General features: G+C 45.5%; 2 protein-coding genes across 63 annotated transcripts in view; both read left to right on the forward strand.

The window, feature by feature from the left end:
- TACC2 (transforming acidic coiled-coil containing protein 2) overlaps window positions 1-5,092 on the forward strand; it is a 264,869-nt gene extending 259,777 nt beyond the window's left edge. For all 50 annotated transcript variants that reach the window (XM_077947661.1, XM_077947701.1, XM_077947658.1 and 47 more), the window contains one exon: window positions 4,537-5,092. In XM_077947661.1, the coding sequence (XP_077803787.1) occupies window positions 4,537-4,602 (66 nt within the window). In that variant the 3' untranslated portion in view covers window positions 4,603-5,092. The remainder of the gene's footprint in view (window positions 1-4,536) is intronic.
- Window positions 5,093-10,707: 5,615 nt separating this feature from the next.
- Window positions 10,708-19,080, forward strand: part of BTBD16 (BTB domain containing 16) — a 78,504-nt gene continuing 70,131 nt past the window's right edge. For 9 of the 13 annotated variants that reach the window (XR_003719525.2, XM_028826958.2, XM_077947736.1 and 6 more), the window contains exon 1: window positions 10,708-11,141. The gene's annotated coding sequence lies outside the window, so the exon portion shown is untranslated. The remainder of the gene's footprint in view (window positions 11,142-19,080) is intronic. The other 4 variants (XM_077947733.1, XM_077947737.1, XM_077947739.1 and 1 more) reach the window with 1 other exon arrangement.

A 19,080-nucleotide genomic window follows, 5' to 3' on the forward strand; every position in this document is an offset into this window, starting at 1 on the left:
AGCCCTTGAACCCCTGGATCCAGCATGTTTACTGGTGAGTGAATGGGGTGCCCACCAGGCCCTGGCAGCGACGGCCAGCTGATGCAGAACAAGGGCAGTGTCAGGGCTGGAAGGGCGCCCAGGGGGCCTCTAGGGACAGGGGTGATCTTCCCGAGGACACTCAGCTTGTGCCCAGGTTTCCTGCTTTTGGATCTGGCACCCGTCATCCACTGTGAGCACTGTCTCCCTGGGTGTCCAGATAAGAAGTTCCCTCAGCCCAGCAGGGCCCTCTGAGCATTGGGTTGTTGAGTCTGCGTGTGTGGTTGAGGGCCAGCCTCCCTCCTTGGATGTGTTTCTCAAGAAGAGGATTTCCAGATGTGTAGCCTCCTTCTAGTCAATTTCCTGAGCCTTGGGGTCCCCCTGCATGATCATCCACGAGCCCAGCAGCCTGGGTTGGCAGCACTACTTGTGCATTTTGGGCCTTGATAGGCAGTGATGGGGCATCCTTTGTTGGCATCAGGAATCCATGTGCCTCCCGAGTGGCCTCCCCAGGGGATTGACTGTCCTCCTTTGCCCACTGTGGTTGGTGGTGGTCTCGAGGGGCATTTGGGCCAAGCAGTGGTGATCTCTGCTCTGGGCAGGTGCCAGCCCTCCCTCTACCTTAGTGATGTTGGGGAAAGAGCCCTGGGGAGCAAGAAACAGGGTTCCTGGCCCCACTGCACCATCTGTCATGGCCCTGGGCAAGCCTTGCACCCTACCTCAGTGTCTCGGTTCCCTCTAGCCGTGAAAATTTGAAGCTGTATCATTGGGCAGATGGATTTCCCTGAGGTCCAATCTGATACTCACCCAGTCTGCACTAGGCTCTGTGCCCTACAGAATGTTCCTGGTTACCATGTTACAGATCATTCTTTTCCTTTTTTTTTTTTTTTTTTTTTTGAGGCAGGGTCTTTTTCTGTTGCCCAAGCTGGAGTGCGGTGGTGCCGTCATGGCTCACTGCACCCTCCACCACCTGGGCTCAAGTGATCCTCCCGCCTCAACCTCCTGAGTAGCTGAGACCACAGTGCCCCCTACCAGCCTAATTTTTTTTATTTTTGTTTTTGTAGAGACAGGGTCTCACTTTGTTGCCCAGGCTGGTCTTAAACTTCAAACTTCTGGGCTCAAGCAGTCCTCCTGTCTCGGCCTCCCAAAGTGTTGGGATTATAGGTGTGACATTAATTTAATTCTTTACCTTTCTTCTTAGGATGAAAAAGACAGATGGCAACTAGACAGTTTAATATCAAAATTGCATTTAAAAAATAGTCTGGAATATGCATATATTCAGCCACCTCTGTTTCGTAGGCTCCGTTGATTGCTCTTAGCAGTATAGTCAGAACGAGATGTGTGGTCACAACTGTCAAGTGCAAGTTTTTGCTCACTTACCCAGTATTTATTTATTTATATATTTTTTATTATACTTTAAGTTCTAGGGTACATGTGCACAACGTGCTGGTTTGTTACATATGTATCCATGTGCCATGTTGGTGTGCTGCACCCATTAACTTGTCATTTACATTAGGTGTATCTCCTAATGCTATCCCTCCCCCCTCCCCCCTCCCCACAATAGGACCCGGTGTGTGATGTTCCCCTTCCTGTGTCCAAGTGATCTCATTGTTCAATTCCCACCTATGAGTGAGAACCCACCCAGTATTTATTGAGCATCATTATGGTTTTAGTGTTGAGTGTGCATTTTTTATTCATTGTATGTTGATAATCCATGTGTGGCATATTTGGTGACTTGAAAAATGGAATGTTTCATTAAAATGAAGATCATATTAGAAGCCGGGTGTGTTGGCATGTGCCTGTGGTCCCAGCTACTTGGGAGGCTGGGGTGGGAGGACTGCTGGAGCCCAGAAGTTCGAGGCTGCAGCATGCTGTGATTGTGCCTGTAAGTAGCCAACTGCATTGCAGCCTGGGCAACAGCGGAAGACCCCGTCTCTAAAATAAAGAAATAAAAACCGTACTTCACAGTCACTGTGGCTATTGCAGCAGTTGAACATAAAATGTGTCTTGGTGAGAAATGTAGCAATGTGTGTGTTTGAGATGGTTCCCCCGTTTCCTGTGTTTAAATTGCATTATCTTAAACTAAACTTTGAGAGGAATGAACGAATTACACAGGTTCTTCCCTGAAAGACCTAAGTGATATCTAGGGGACAGTCCCGTCTTAAAGAGATTCAGAAACATGATCCACCCAGGCAGTTCTTGCATGGAGGCGCTGGGCATTTCACCCAATCAGCGCTTTGTAAAGGCTTTTGCTCCATGAGCTGAGCTTTATGCTGGGGCAGTTTGCTTAGTGGTGGCTGATAATGCCAAGAGAGAGCCTGGAAAACCTCCAGAAATCACTTTCTAACGGGTCTGCCGATGCCTGTCAGCCATCAGTCACTGTACATGATGTCTAACAATTATAATGGCAAAGCCATATAGGAGCTGGGTCAACCTGAATTTGTGTTCCAGGCGTGCCACATCTGACTGGCTGTGTGACCTTATACACAACCCTAACTTCTCTGAGCCTCCATTTCCTCACTAAAAAATGAGGATAATACTGGCTTCCTTGAAGGCACTGTTGAGGGAAGCAGAGGCGGCCAGAGTCCCTGGGGTGTGTTTAGCATGGTGATCAGCACGTGGTGAGCACTCCAAGGAGATGGAGAATCAGCGATAGCAGCCCCAGCAGGGGCCATAGTGGCAATGATAGTATTTTTTTTTTTTCTTTTGAGATGAAGTCTGTCTCTGTTACCTAGGCTGGAGTGCAGTGGCACGATCTCAGCTCACTGCAACCTCCACCTCCCAGGTTCAAGCAATTCTCCTGCCTCAGCTTCCTTAGTAGCTGGGATTACAGGTGTGTGCCACTACACTCAGCTAATTTTTTGTATTTTTAGTAGTGACAGGGTTTCACCATGTTGGCCAGGCTGGTCTTGAACTCCTGACCTCAGGTAATCCACCTGCCTTGGCCTCCCAAAGTGCTGGGATTGCAGGCGTGAGCCACCGTGCCCGGCCAATAATAGTAATTTTAAGATTAGTGGTCAATGCTGTACCCCATTCAGAGCCCCATCGTCCAGCTGGCCTTTCAGCGCCTCTCTTGAGTTGGTGACCTCAGATGCAAATTCGAGCCAGGAGGTGGGCCGGGGTTATGTTCGAGGCAGGCTTCTCCCACAGCAGGGACTGCCGCTGGAAGGACTGTGACTTCCCCTCCACTGAAGAGAACCACTGTTTCCCCAGCACTGACACAATGATGAGTGACGCCAGGAGTTCTAGGAACAGAGGGCATGTGGGTCTGGGCTGGAACATATCTCAGGAGTTCTGAGGTTTTCAGGGAAGGGCTCTGCACAGCCTCAGGGACAGGCTTTTGGTGAAGACTCACCTTCCACGGGAATCTCAAGGAAAAGCGGGCTGCAAAACATCCCCAGTATGCTGGAGCGATTCAGCCCCCCGGAAAAGGCCATTGGAGATTGGTTGTGCTGTTGAACTTTATTTTTTTATTTTTATTTTTGAAACGGAGTCTCACTCTGTCACCCAGGCTGGAGTGCAGTGGTGAGATCTCAGCTCACTGCAAGCCTCCGCCTCCCGGATTCACACCATTCCCCTGCCTCAGCCTCCCGAGTAGCTGGGACTACAAGTGCCCACCACCATGCCTGGCTAATTTTTTGTATTTTTAGTAAAGATGAGGTTTCTAAAGATCCGTGTTAGCCAGGATGGTCTCAATCTCCTGACCTTATGATCTACCCGCCTTGGCCTCCCAAAGTGCTGGGATTACAGGCGTGAGCCACCGCGCCCAGCCTGTGCTGTTGAACTTGATCAGCATCAGAGCCAGCATGTAACCTATCTGAAAGCAAAGCCACACCATCCGTGATGGAGGGATCGTCCTGCTGGATCCCCTCACTTTCTGAGAAGATGGACAGTGTAGGATCATCTGTGCTAGACAAATCTGTGGTTGGTTCCCTTGATTAGACAGGCAAGATGTGGTGGGAGAATCACCGCAAAGCCAGCTTGCATCTGCCCCCACCCCTCGTGCTGACCCTGTAGCCCCAGTACCACCTATTTGGCGTGTCTCTGAGCAATGCAAGCAATCCCATTCACACAGAACTGCGTAACCCTCCTTACGCTATGTCTCAAACCACGGAGGACTTTACCCCAGACCTCCTCACCTCAGATCACATCCTTCACAGGCAGATAAAGGGAAATGAACCAGACTAGTTAGTCCTTCACTCTGTGCTGGTCACTGCCAGGAAACTGTACATTTATCACCTCATTTACTTCTCAGAAAGAAACATGTTATCACCTACGTTCTAGAGTTAAAGACACCAAGGCTCAGAGAGGTTGTGTAACTTGTGGAAGATCACACAGCTAGAGCCGGGATGTATATACTTGGATCATTTGGCTCCAAGTCATTTGTCTCACTGCTTTAGATAACTTCAGTGGGACCAAGGGGGCCTGGTGGACCCCCATCTCCCCAAAAAGCCCCATGAGCATTCTGATTGGCCAGATTTCAAACATCAGCAACTTCTTTCTTGTCTACACTTGCAGAACAAAGAAATAGAAGAACTCACCAAGATTTGTGATGAACTGATTGCCAAAATGGGGAAGAGCTAACTCTGAACCGAATGTTTTGGACTTAACTGTTGCGTGCAATATGACCGTCGGCACACTGCTGTTCCTCCAGTTCCATGGACAGGTTCTGTTTTCACTTTTTCGTATGCACTACTGTATTTCCTTTCTAAATAAAGTTGATTTGATTGTATGCAGTACTAAGGAGACTATCAGAATTTCTTGCTATTGGTTTGCATTTTCCTAGTATAATTCATAGCAAGTTGACCTCAGAGTTCCTGTATCAGGGAGATTGTCTGATCCTCTAATAAAAGACACATTGCTGACCTTGGCCTTGCCCTTTGTACACAAGTTCCCAGGGTGAGCAGCTTTTGGATTTAATATGAACATGTACAGCGTGCGTAGGGACTCTTGCCTTAAGGAGTGTAAACTTGATCTGCATTTGCTGATTTGTTTTTTAAAACACAAGAAATGCATGTTTCAAAGAAAATTCTCTATTGTAAATAAATTTTTTTCTTTGGATCTTGGCAATAAATATGTCTCGAATTTATTTTCTGGGAAGGGTTGAGTCTTTTCTCACCTTTGTCAAATATCAGATTTGGCTTCGTGTTCTTCTCTGTCTGGGCTCATTTCTTTGTCCATAGACTTAAATAACATTTCCTTTCTTATCGTGGTTGCATTTGTAGGATGAAGCTGATGAGAAATACTGACTTGCTACTGAAATAACTAAGTGAATGCATTGGACTAGCTGAGATTTGGTTTTTACAAAACCTCTTTGACTTGAGGAAACAAATCTATTTCCTTTTATTGAGTCAAGGAACTAATAGACTGCCACTCTTTCTGTTCAATCCTTTGGTGTGTGAAGGTCAATCCTGAAACCCCCATTCCCATCTAAAGAAAGGATTGGGAAAAGGGTGAGCAATTGCCAATGGGCAGCAGGTAGTTAGGCCACTTTGGAGATTAAACTAGCAGTGGGCCTGGCCTTAGATCGCTTCATTGCTGCTGACTTGCTCAGGGCTGCCAGGTTGAAGGCTGGGTGGATGAGGGGAGTTAGTGGGTAGAAAGGTGCGATCATCTTGCCATCAGAGGAATGCAAATCAAGACCACAATGAGATACCATCTCAAACTTGATTGCCATCCTGACTTTAGATTGGCAAAATGTTACATAATATGTTTCTTTCTGAGAAGTAAATGAGGTGATAAATGTACAAAATGATTGCCATCCTGACTTTAGAATGGCAATCATTAAAAAGTCAGGAAACAACAGGTGCTGGAGAGGATGTGGAGAAATAGGAACACTTTTACACTGTTGGTGGGACTGTAAACTAGTTCAACCATTGTGGAAAACAGTGTGGCGATTCCTCAAGGATCTAGAACTAGAAATACCATTTGACCCAGCCATCCCATTACTGGGGGTATACCCAAAGGATTATAAATCATGCTGCTATAAAGACACATGCACACGTATGTTTATTGCAGCTCTATTCACGATAGCAAAGACTTGGAATCAACCAAAATGTCCATCAGTGACAGACTGGATTAAGAAAATGTGGCACATATGCACCATGGAATACTATGCAGCCATAAAAAAGGATGAGTTCGTGTCCTTTGTAGGGACGTGGATGCAGCTGGAAACCATCATTCTCAGCAAACTATCACAAGAACAGAAAACCAAATACCACATGTTCTCGCTCATAGGTGGGACTTGAACAGTGAGAACACTTGGACACAGGAAGGGGAACATCACACATTGGGGCCTATTGTGGGGAGGGGGGAGGGATAGCATTAAGAGATATACCGCCGGGCGCGGTGGCTCAAGCCTGTAATCCCAGCACTTTGGGAGGCCGAGGCGGGCGGATCACAAGGTCAGGAGATCGAGACCACAGTGAAACCCCGTCTCTACTAAAAATACAAAAAATTAGCCGGGCGCGGTGGCGGGCACCTGTAGTCCCAGCTACTCAGGAGGCTGAGGCAGGAGAATGGCGGGAACCCGGGAGGCGGAGCTTGCAGTGAGCCGAGATCGCGCCACTGCACTCCAGCCTGGGCGACAGCATGAGACTCCATCTCAAAAAAAAAAAAAGAGATATACCTAATGTAAATGACGAGTTAATGGGTGCAGCACACCAACGTGGCACATGGATACATATGTAACAAACCTGCATGTTATGCACATGTACCCTAGAACTTACAATAAAAAAAAAAAAAAAAAGTGCAATCATTTCCTAGGGCTGCCATTAACAAATCACTGCAAACATCTGCAGCTTCAAACAGCAAAATTTATTCTCAGTTCTGGAAGCCAGAAGCCCAAAATCAAAGTGTCAATGGGGTTAGTTCCCCCAAGAGGCTATGTTGAATCTGTCCCATTCCTCTTCCAGCAACTGGTGGCTGCTGGCTCTCCTTGGTGTCCCTTGGTGTGTAGCTGCAGCTCCCCAATCTCCGCCTCTGTCTTCACATGACCTTGCTGTGTTTGAGATTTCCCTCCTTTCTTATAAGAACACCAGCATTGGATTTAGGCCATCCCCAATCAAAGATGATCTCATCTCATCCTCAGTTACATCTGCAAAGACTCTGTTTCCAAATAAGGTCGCATTCACAGGTAGGAGGGATTAGGATGTAGACATGTCTTTTCGGTTACATGTGTGTCAATGGGATGTGTGGTGTGGGCTGTAAACTTGGAAGGCAGATGAGAGCCCCTGATGGCCCAGAGCTTGACTGTCTCTCTGCCTCAGCATGGTGGCTACAGGCTACTCCTCTCACAGTAGGAAAACCCCCACCCATAACAGGACAGGCCTTAGGCAGCCTCAGCTCTTTGGGGACAGGGTGGGGAGTGTTTTCTGTGATTTACAAGGTGGATGAAGTTCGGCTGTGTCAGCTCCAAGGAGAGAGGACCGCACACGTGCTGTTGGCCTGGCAGGCTGCTCTGGGGGTGGGGGGTGCATGGTGTCCTTTGTGCTCTGAGGTCCTTTGTTTTCTTTCTGCCACACTTTGGCAATCCATCCAGCAGAGCCTGCCTCTGGTGCCACTGAGACCCTCATCTGCCAGGCACCCTCAGCCAGGGCAGGGGACTGCCTCTTTCCCACTGCCAGCATCCTTTGCTTGGTCCAGCCTCCTGGTCACAGCATGTTCCAGGGCCCAGCCATGACCCCTTACCCAGGTGCTTGCTTCTCTAGGCCAAACCCCTACTCTGGCCTCACTCCAGATTCTGACCTCAACTACATTCTCAGAAATGCCCAGCTTATCTCTTGGAAACTTATTTCTCATTAAGTAAAACATTTCCATTGTGAAAAAGATTAGAAAACAGGTAAGAAAAAAACCTTATAGCCCCCAAACCAAGACACTGTTAATGTTTGTACATTTTATGGCCTTTTTCTCCATCTATAAAATATCTTCTTTGTTGTTTGCTTTTTTTTTTATTTGAGACGGAGTCTTGCTCTGTCGCCCAGGCTGGAGTGCAGTGGTGCGATCTCGGCTCACTGCAAGCTCTGCCTCCCGGGTTCATGCCATTCTTCTGTCTCAGCCTCCCGAGTAGCTGGGACTACAGGTGCCCAACACCACGCCCGGCTAATTTTTTTGTATTTTTAGTAGAGACGGGGTTTCACTGTGTTAGCCAGGATGGTCTCGATCTCCTGACCTCGTGATCTGCCCGCCTTGGCCTCCCAAAGTGCTGGGATTACAGGCGTGAGCCACCACGCCCGGCCTGTTTGTATTTTTAGAAGTGCCACCCAGTACCATCCTGTGCAGCCACCTGTGGTGATCCTGCATACAGTTTTGGAAACTTTTTTTCACCTAATACTATAATGTGACCATCATGTTATGGTAAACTTTTTATATCAATAAATAGAGCTCTTCATCATTTTGAAGGCTGCATAGCATTCCATGTGCCAAAATGTGTTTAACCAACCCTCCCCCCGTACTGATGAGCATTTATATTGTGTCCATGTTTTTGTATCATTATGCATGCCACATGAGTGTCCTTACATATATTTGTGAATGTAAGTATTCTTGAGGTCAAATTCCTAAGAGTGGATCACCTGGGTTAAAGATGTCACTGCACTCCAGCCAGAGACCACTGGGACCAGTGGCTGAGCACGTTGGGTTTATTGCTCGTTGCAAAAGTGAGCCAGACACACGCCAGAGGAGGCCCTGAGCATCTCAGTTGGAGGGTCTTCGGAAGGCTGCAGGCAAAGGATTCGGACTTGGGTTAGTCACTCCAGGGAGGATTTCAGGAAGCTGGGCTTCGGTCTGGCAATTCTAAGACGGGGTGCCTCGATAAATCTGACCTACAAGAAGAGAGGACTAGAGTAAGAGAAAGCTGCAAGCGGTAGAGAAGCAACAGTCATGCATATTAGCCAGAACTGAGAGAGAGTTGGTCCTTTTTGTGGTTTGGATGATGTCCAGTGTGGCTGCAGACATTTGTGGAGTGGGCTGGTTTTTGTTTTTTAATTCACTGCAGTCCAAGTGGCCTGTCTGGTGCTGATGTGTTGTGAAATGGGTTACGGCCTCAGCCCAGCCATGAGTGCCAGGTCAGCCTCTGGATGCCAGGGGCTGCTTTTCTCTTTCTCAAAGGGTTTGCACATTTTTAAAGTTTGGGAAGCTCGTTGCCAAATAGCCTTCCTCTAAGGTTGTACTGATAGATGGCCCTTTCCCTCCCCTCTCAGTAGTCTGTACATTTTGGGGTGTGTGATCCAGCCCTTGGGCTGCGCTCTTTCTGCCTGTCAGCCCAGCCTAGTGAGGAGGAGGGAAGAGGCATCCAGAATAGTAGTTGGAGTAAATAGTATAACTATGAGAAAATGTGTATTGTTTTCCCTCCGTGCTGTGATTACACTTGTTCTCAACTAATTTGTTGTGCTGTCTACAAAGCCTCCAGTGAAAGAACATTTCTATTTGCTGTTACAGGTAAGTGTCTGAACTGAACAGACCCTGCCTGACTGCCATCAAAATTACAGTGCCCAGAGCAGATCAACTCAGGGAAGCAGTCAATTCCCCTGCAGAATCGTGTCTTAACAGAGCTTATGTCTCTCTGGATAAGAGTGACTCAGGCTGAGAAGCGAGTGGCCCCAGAATATAATGGATCATTCCTGTAGCTGGAGACCTATGTCATGGGTCTGACAATGCCCATTCTGTGCAACTACTAAGAAGGTTAGAGAAGATGATCGCAGCTGCTGGGCACATGGTAAAGCTTAATCAGTGGTGGAGATGATCATGACAATGAAGATTATAGGGACTTGGCAAAGAAGTGGTAAGGGTCTTTGTGGCCTGGGACTCCGGAGAAGTAGGCCAGCTCTCTTGGCCCCGAGGGGTTTGGCCAGGCCTGCCGCATGTCCTGGGGGCAGGGGCCAAGCTATAGAAAGATTCCTCCATCGGGAGAGGGGGTTTGCCTCAGTCCTCCTCCTACCCAGGGGCTGCACGTAGGTGCCTTTGTGGGTGGAGACGTGGAGGTTGGATCAAGCTTGCACTGTGTGCAATTATAGCCCACACAAACGAATGGAAAACTAAATCCCCGAATCCCAGGCTTGGCCTCAGGCCCACCTCCATGCGTGGCTGCCTCGCTGCCCCAGCATCACCAGGCTGCGGCTCCGTTCCTGGGATGCTCCAGGAAGTGGCGTGTGTCAGCTCACCCGTCTTGTTAGCACGCTTTGCAGTGGGCCCTAAGCAGTGTGTGTCCTAAAGGGCTGTGTCAAGGTGCGCAGGGATATGAGATGGGGGAGGCCCCCACGAGAGAGGGCTGGGGTGATGACTGCGCCCTCTTCTCCACTCCCCCGTGGGCAATCAGACTGGAAGGTGGAGAGGAAAGCTCACCGCAGAGGCTGCACCAGCCCCTGGTGAAGGATTGGGCTGCAGGATCTCAGTTCTGCCACCTTCTAACTGTGACCGGGATAGGTCACACTGTCTCTGGGCCCACGGTGAGGATTCCTACTTAACCTCAAGGCCATTGTGAGGTGTGTCTGGCCCCAAGACCCACATGGGCTCAGATGAGTCGCTTTTCCCCCCGCACTTATTTTCTCTCATCCATGTGTTCACCCTCGGGATGGCAGCTGAGAACTGTTTATATTATTTTGCTTTGCTGAGTGGGAGCTCAAGGGCAGGCACCTGACCCCATTCGAGGCTTCCCCCTCCGCGCTGTGCCCCAGCAGCTTTGGGATTCTCAGCATTCTTAGGAACTTTGGTTTGCTAAGTCAGCTGAAATCTTGAGCTTCTAACTTTTTTTTTCCTGGCTCAGCATTTCCTCGGGGCTCTCAAATTAAAGGTACCTTAGTTGTGATACGAAGATTACCTTGTGAGGACAGGGAGTGGATATGAGTGGAGAGGGAGCTAGGAAAGACGGGGGTGGGCACTGAGGACAGCAGGGCCGGGACCAGGGGATCTTGGGGATTCCTTTTCTCAGCCCCTTGGGTGTAAGATCTGAGGGGCCCAAGGGCCACGCCAGGGAACATCCCCCTGTAGACACCTCCCCATTCCAGGCTGCTGACCTGGGAGAGAGAAGCCATCAGTGCTGTGCATGGGACAGGCGAGAGAGGCGACGGGGACAGCAAGAACTGCCTGGCTCGCTGGTAATTGCTCCTTTCATCTACTCCTTGGCCCTGGTAAGGTACTGAGGTTTCTTCCTCTTTTTTTTTTTTTTTTTTTTTGAAATGTGAATTTCAACATTTCAAATTAATGTTTCTTCTAACATTGTCTCTTTTTTTTTTTTTTATTAAGGTTAAACATAAAATTTACCATCTTAACTATTTTTAAGTGTACAGTACAGGATTAACTACATGCATTTTTTTTTTTTTTTTTTTTTTGAGAAAGGGTCTTGCTTTACCACTCTGTCCAGTGGCACCATCAGGGCTCCCTGCAACCTCGACCTCCTGGGCTCAAGTGATCCTCCCACTTCAGCTTCCTGAGTAGTTGGGACTACAGGTGTGTGCCAAAATGCCGAGCTAAATCTTTTATTTTTTGTAGAGACAGGGTCTTGCTATGTTGCCAGGGCTGGTCTCAAACTCCTGGCCTCAAGCAATCCTCCCGCCTTGGCCTCCCAAAGTGGTGGGATTATAGGCGTGAGCTACTGTACCTTACCCTAAGTGCACATTATCATGCAACAGATCTCTAGAACTTTATCATCTTACAAAGCGACAATTCTCTATGCATTGAACAACCCCCTTTTTCTCTCCCCACCACCAACCACCATTCTACTTTCTGCTTCTAACAGTTTGACTACACTAGATACTTCACGTTAAGTGGAATCAGGCATTATTTGTCATTTTGAGAGTGACTTTATTTTGCTTAACAAAATGTCCTCAAGGTTCATCCATGTTGAAGCATATAACAGACTTTCCTTCTTTTTAAAGGCTGAATAGTATTCCATTGTATGTATACACTGTATTTTCTATATCCACTCATCCATCAGTGGACATTTGGGTTGCTTCTACTGCTTAGCTGTTATGAATAATGCTGCAATGAACATGAGAATGTAAATATCTCTTCAAGATCACGGTTTCAGTACTTTTGGATGTATACCCAGAAGCAGGGTTGTTGGATCATCTGCTAGTTCTATTTTTAATTTTTTGAGGCACCTCCATACTGTTTTCCATACCAACTGCACTATTTTATATCCCCACCAAGAGTGCACAAGGATTCCAGTTTTTCAACATCCTCACCAACACTTATTCTCTGTTGGTTTGTTTTGATAGTGGCCACCCTAACAGGTGTGTGGTGATAGCTTATTGTAATTTGGATTTGTATTTTCCTGATGATTCAGGTTATTGAGCATCTTTTCACATGCTGCTTGGCCATTTGTATTTCTTTGGAGAAGTGTCTATCTAGGTCCTTTGCTGAGTTTAAAATCAGGTTATTTGTTTTGTTATTGTTAAGTTGTAGGAATTCTTTATATATTCTGAATATTAACTTCTAATCAGGAGTACATATCCTTATTAAAAATTGGTTTGTAAATGTTTTCTGCCATACTATGCATTACCTTTTTACCCTGTTGGTTGTTTCCTTTGCAGTGCAAAAGTTTTAAAGTTTGATGTAGTGTCATTTGTGTATTCTTGATTTTGTTGTCTGTCCTTTTGGCATCACATCCAAGACATTATTGCCATTCAAATTTAATGAAGTTTTATGGTTTTTTTTTTGAGTTGGAGTCTCACTCTTGTCACCCAGGCTGGAGTGCAGTGGCACGATCTTGGCTCACTGCAAGCTCTTCCTCCTGGGTTCAAGCAATTCTCCTGCCTCAGCTTCCCAAGTAGCTGGGATTACCGGCACCTGCCACCACGCCTGGCTAATTTTTGTATTTTTATAGAGACGGAGTTTTGTCATGTTGGCCAGGCTGGTCTCGAACTCCTGACCTCAGGTGATCCACCCGCCTTGGCCTCCTAAAATGCTGGGATTACAGACGTGAACCACTGTGCCCGGCCTGGAGTTTTTCCCAGCCTGAGCAACATAGCAAAACCTTGCCTCTACCAAAAAAAAAAAAAAAAAAAATTAAAATTAGCAGGGTATGGTGGTGTGCACATGTAGTCCTAGCAACTCAGGAGGCTGAAGCAGTAGGATTGCTTGAATCCAGGAGTTTGAGGCTGCAGTGAGCTATGATCGCATCACTGTTCTCCAGCCTGAGTTACAGAGACCCTGCCTCAAAAAAAAAAAAAGGAAAGAAAAATTTTTCCCTATGTTTTTTCCAGGAGTTTCATAGTTTTCAGGTTTTATATATTTAGGTTTTTAATCCATTTTGAGTTAATTTTTGTATATAGTGTAAAGTAAGGGTCCAACTTCATTTTTGGCATGTAGATATCCAATTTTTCAAACACCATTTGTTTCCCCATTTTGTAGCCTTGGCACTTTTGTTGAAGATGATTTGACCATATATGTGTAGTTTTATTTTGGGACACTCTATTCTGTTCCATTGACCTATATGTCTATCTTTATGCTAGTACCATACTGTTTTGATTACTATAGCTTTGTAATATGCTTTGAAATCAGGAAGGGTAAGGCCTCCAGTTTTGTTTTTCCTTCTCAAGATTATTTTGGCTACTTGGGGTCCTTTGAGATCCCATATGAATTTTTTTTTTTTTTTTTTTTTTTGAGACAGGGCCTTGCTCTGTTGCCCAGGCCAGAGTGCAGTGGCACGATCTTGGCTCACTGCAAGCTCCGCCTCCCGGGTTCACGCCATTCTGCCTCAGCCTCCTGAGTAGCTGGGACTACAGGTGCCTGCCACCAAGCCCAGCTAATTTTTTGTATTTTTAGTAGAGATGGGGTTTCACCGTGTTAGCCAGGATGGTCTCGATCTCCTGGCCTTGTGATCCGCCCGCCTCGGCCTCCCAAAGTGCTGGGATTACAAGCGTGAGCCACCGCGCCTGGCCTGATTCTTTTTTTCTATTTCTGCAAAATATGCCTTTGGGATTTTGATACGATTGCATTAAATCTGCAGGTTACTTTTAATGTTATTAAGTTTTCCAATCCATGAAGTGGGTTTTCTTTCCATTTATTTTTGTCTTCTTTAAATTCTCTCAGCAATGTTTTGGAGTATTTAGTGTGCAAGTCTTTCTCTTTGGTTAAGTTTATTTTGATGCCATCATAGGTGGGATTGTTGTCTTAGTTTTCTATTTAATTGTTCACTGTTATTGCATGGAAATGCAACTTTTTTTTTTGTGATTTTGTAGCCTGCAACTTTACTGAATTCATTTATTAGTTATATCTGCATCTTTGGAATCTTTAGTTTGCTAAATATAAGTTCATGTTATCTGTGAACAGAGATAATTATACTTCCTCCTTTTCAAGCTAGATGCCCTCAGTATCACAAATTATATCTTTTCATATTTTGTAACCATTAACATAGGTTTGGTTTTTTGCAGGGGGTGGGGAGTGGGGAGAGCTCTGTCACCCAGACTGGAATGCAGTGGCACAATCTCGTCTTTACCAATCAGTTCAGTCAGTGATTCTGAGGACCTCAGCCTCAACCTCTGGGGCTCAAGTGATCTTCCCACCTCAGCCTGCTGAGTAGCTGGGACCACAGGTGCATGCCATCATGCCTGGCTAATTTTTTTTTTTTTAATAGAGATGAAATCTCACTATGTTGCTCAGGCTGGTCTCAAACTCCTGGGCTCAAGCAATCCTCCTGCCTCAGCCTCCCAAAGTGCTGGGTTTACAGGCATGAGTCACCATGCCCAACATAACATAGTTTTCTAGTTATAGTTATTTTTAAGCTTTTTATCTTCTAAATTCTGTACAAGAATTAAGTGATTTACACAACAATTACCATATTACAGGATTCTGAATTTGTGTATGTATTTAGTTTTACTAGAGAGCTTTCTATTCTTATTTGTTTTCATATTATCTATTGTTTTTTCATTTTAACTTGAAAACTCCCCTTAGCGATTCTTGTAAGACAAGTCTAGTTGTGATGAACTTCTTCAGTTTTGGTTTATCTAGGAAGATCTTTATTCCACCTTCATTTTTGAAAAAAAGAGAAAGTTTTGTCAGATATAGTATTCTTGGTTGGCAGTTTTCTTCCTTCAGCACTTTGAATATATCATTCCACTCCCTTCTAGCCTATAGTGTTTCTGCTGAGAAATCTTATAATTGTGATAATTTTATAATTGCTCTCTTGTATATTATGAGTTGCTTTTCTTTTGTTGTTCCATGATTCTTTCTTTGTCTTTTAGTTTTAACAGTTTGATTTTGATATATCTTTGTGTGAGCCTCTTTGGGTTTAGTCTAGTTGGAATCCTGTAAGCTTCTTGAATGTGGATGTCCATTTTCTTCCTCGGATTTGTGAAGTTTTCAGTTACTATTTCTTCAAATAAGCTTTCTTCCCTTTTCTCTCTTCTCTTTCCGAAGCTCTCGTAATATGTGTGTTGGTCTGCTTGATGGGGTACATGGGTCTCTTAGATTTTCTTTACTTTTCTTCATTGCTTCTTTTTTCCCCCCCGACTTGATAATTTCAAATAACGTCTCTTCGAGTTCCCCTGATTCTTACTTTTGTTTGATCAAGTATGCTGTTGAATCCCTCTAGTGATTTTTTAAAATTTCAGTTATTGTATTCTTCAGTTCCAGAATTTCATTTTTTTTTTAAGTTTCTATTTCTTTGCTATTTTCGTTTTGTTTATACATTATTTTTGTGATTTTGTTCAGTTGTCTCTTTTCGTTCTCTTGTAGCATACTGAGCTTCTTTAAGATGATTATATTTATTTCCTTGTCAGGTAACTCATAGATCTCCATTTTTTAGGGGCAGTTTTTGGAGATTTGCTTTATTTATTTGATTGGATTATGTTTTCCTGTTTCATGTGCTGTGGGTTTTTGTTTTTATTTTATTTTTTGCTGTGATTTGCTCACTTGAAAAACAACAATCACAGCAGTCTCTCCTCCCAGTCTTTATAGACCAGCGTCCTACAGGGAAAAACCTTTACCAATCAGTTCAGCCAGTGATTCTGAGGACCTCACAAACATTTTCTGAGGATGTGTCTTCTCTGGGCTTGTGTGTATAACTTCCCAAATGGGAAGGTTTGCTGGTTTATTTTTAGGAGCTTGTAGGCTCTTGTTCCTTCTAATGTCTGTTGGTAGTGCCGCAGGTTCTGTGGGACTGCAACAAGACACTGAGCTCTCTTTTGTTCTCAGTGACACCCAGGCATCCAGAATATGCCAATTCCTCATCATTGCTCCAAGTAAGGTGAGACAGAAGCTAGTCCTGTGGGCATTGTGCCAAAAAGCTGAAATGTTGAGTGCACATTCCAGTCTTCTTTTTCTTTCCCAGTGAAGAAGTCATGAGGTTTTTGCTCCAGATTGCACCAAGTTGTGCTGGCTTTGGGGAAGGGCTATCTTGTTTTTGTATGAAATGGTTTTTCTTGCCTGTTTCAACGTGGTTATTCTTTACTTTAAGCTTGCATGGGGGTACAACAACTTCTTAACTCATTTCTGGGATCTCAAAAGGCTTTTTGAGCTGTATATCGTCAAGTTAGTTTCCCTGTCGGGGAACAAGATCAGGAGCTTCCTATTCTGCCATCTTGCCCAGATCCTGAACAAAGCCTCTTTGTTTTCCACAATATTCTCCCTAGAAAAAATTGAACAAAGCAGGGTGGAGATGTGTATGGGCAGGGTCAAAGTGTGTGTATGCACAAGGATTGTTGGAAGGAGGAAAGATATTAACATTTGAGCACCCACAATGGCTCACTCAGGTTAGTGCTATCTCTTTTTAGTCTTGAAATGATCTAGTGAATGAAAACTGTTTTTATTTTACAAGAAGGAAACAGGCTCAGAGAAGTTAGAAGACTTGCTCAGGTCAATCAGGAAACAAGGCAGCCAGGATTCAATCCCAGGTCTTCATGACAGAAAGGCCCACATCCTTTACAATCCCTGGAGAAGTGTTTACAAGGAATTCCAAGCAGAAGGTGGTGGGGAGATGAGGTACAGGGGTGAGGATGCTCCCAAGCACATGTGGTGGGTCCTTACGTCCATTCTTTAGTCTAGTTGGTGGTGCTGCCTTCAAGTCTGGACTGGACTCCTCCACTGCATTTGTGGACTATAGAAAGCATTCTGTTTGTTCAATGGATAGAAGCCGCAGTGGGGCTCACCTAGGGTGTACATTGTTAGATGCATTGGAGTGGCCTTGTTCTTCCTCATCGTTGTTTGTTTCCCTTGGGTGGTCAGTGGGCCAGTGGTACCTTCCCAGGTTGGTGGTGACCAGCCGGGCAGGGCTTCTGTGCTCTCAGGGCTGGACTCTCAATGGCAGAACCTGGAGAGTTCATGGACTGTCTTTTGGGTTTATTTGAAAAACCAACTTGGAGATCAAAAGAGATAGGACTACATAAAACTCAGACTCCTTGGTCTCTATGAGCCCTGGGCTATTGAGCCACTTCTCCTCTTCCTTCCTCCTTCCTCTGTTCTCACCCTGCACTGCAGTCAGACTGTATGGGCCATTCCTTCAGTGGCTCCTTATTTCTCCACTCCAGCTTAGCACATGCTCTTCTCTCTGCCTGGGACATTCACCCTTATCCCCATCATTTTGTCTTTCAGCTAATTTCTATTCTGTTATGTCACTTTCTCCAGGGAGTCCTCCTTGAACCCTTGGGCCTGGGTCAGTGTTTAAAAATGTAGGTTTTATTATTATTTTGTTATGTTTGAGATATGGCGAGGCCAATAGATAAGCAGATAATTGCCTTTGAATAGTTTGTTACAATTCTCAAGAGGAGGGGGCATACCCCGCCACTGGGCACAAGGGCACACAAGGAAGCAGTAAGGTTAGGAGACATAAGGGGTAAGGGGAAAACATGGGCAAGAGCCTTTATTGTGGATCCCATGGGAAGAAATGAGGGCAGCAGTGTAATCAGGTTTAGAATTGGTGAGTTTGAATAATTTCAGTGGGCGCTGGGGTATAGGGATTGTCTCTCATCTGGTAGTACTTGACCCTGGGTGATTAGGGCAAGTGGATAGCGGCCCTGAGTTTGACAGCTTGATAAGGGAGGTGGTTGGGGTATAGGCTCTAGCTTAATTGGTTTGTATATGAAAGGCATGCTTGTAGGAGTCCTTTACTAACTCTAGGAATTATTTATAGCTAGCCCTGGGAGGGGCAGTCCCTCCAGAGTGAGCAAGGCCCCAGATTCAAAGCATCAGAATGACAAAGCAGGTTAATGCAGTTGATTGCAGTTGACTTGACTACTCTGTGAGCCTTACAGTGCCGATGTTAAACCTCCAAAAGTAAGATGCCCAGGCATGGAAGGTGATTTTCAGGGGCAGCTCATGTATGACCTTTTTTAAGTTATGTAGTTATTTTAATGTATATTCCAAATAAACCAGCATACCAAATATGTTACTTCCTTGATAAAATAAATTTACTGTAAAAACATCATAACAAAAACGTTATGTAGCAATGTAAGTCCAGTATTAAAGAGCAAGTTTAAGCAAATAACATCAGAGGCTGCGAAGGTAGTGCACATCCTTCTCTTTGTCCCCATTTTATCTCCAGCACCCAATACAATCTTGACACTCAGGCCTTGTCTAAGTGAGTGAATGAAGCAGCCCTGGGCCAGCTGCGTTGGCCTCACCATACTCCAGAACATCTTGGCAAAGAGGATCAACAGTGGATGGAGCAGAGGAGTTGTTTTAGCTGAACTTTTTTTGGCAGATGAGAAAATTGGACGCCAGAGCCAAGGAGAGAACTTCCTCAAGGTTCCACAGCAAGTTCATGGCCAGTTCTGACCCAATCTTGTTCGTTCGTTCTTTCTTTTTGAGATAGAGTCTGGCTCTGTCACCCAGGCTGGAGTAAATGTCATGATCTCGGCTCACTACAACCTCTGCCTCCGGGGTTCAAGTGATTCTCCTGCCTCAGTCTCCTGAGTAGCTGGAATTACAGGTGCACATCACCATGCCCAGCTAATTTTTGTATTTTTAGTAGAGACGGGGTTTCACCATGTTGGCCAGGCTGGTCTTGAACCCCTGACCTCAAGAAATCCACCCGCCTCAGTCTCCCAAAGTGCTGGGATTACCTCCAGCTCTTGGGTTCAAGCGATTCTCTTGCCTCAGCCTCCTGAGTAGCTGGGATTACAGGTGCTC

Source organism: Macaca mulatta, chromosome 9 (genome assembly GCF_049350105.2).
Source record: "Macaca mulatta isolate MMU2019108-1 chromosome 9, T2T-MMU8v2.0, whole genome shotgun sequence".
NCBI classification, from domain to species: domain Eukaryota; kingdom Metazoa; phylum Chordata; class Mammalia; order Primates; family Cercopithecidae; genus Macaca; species Macaca mulatta.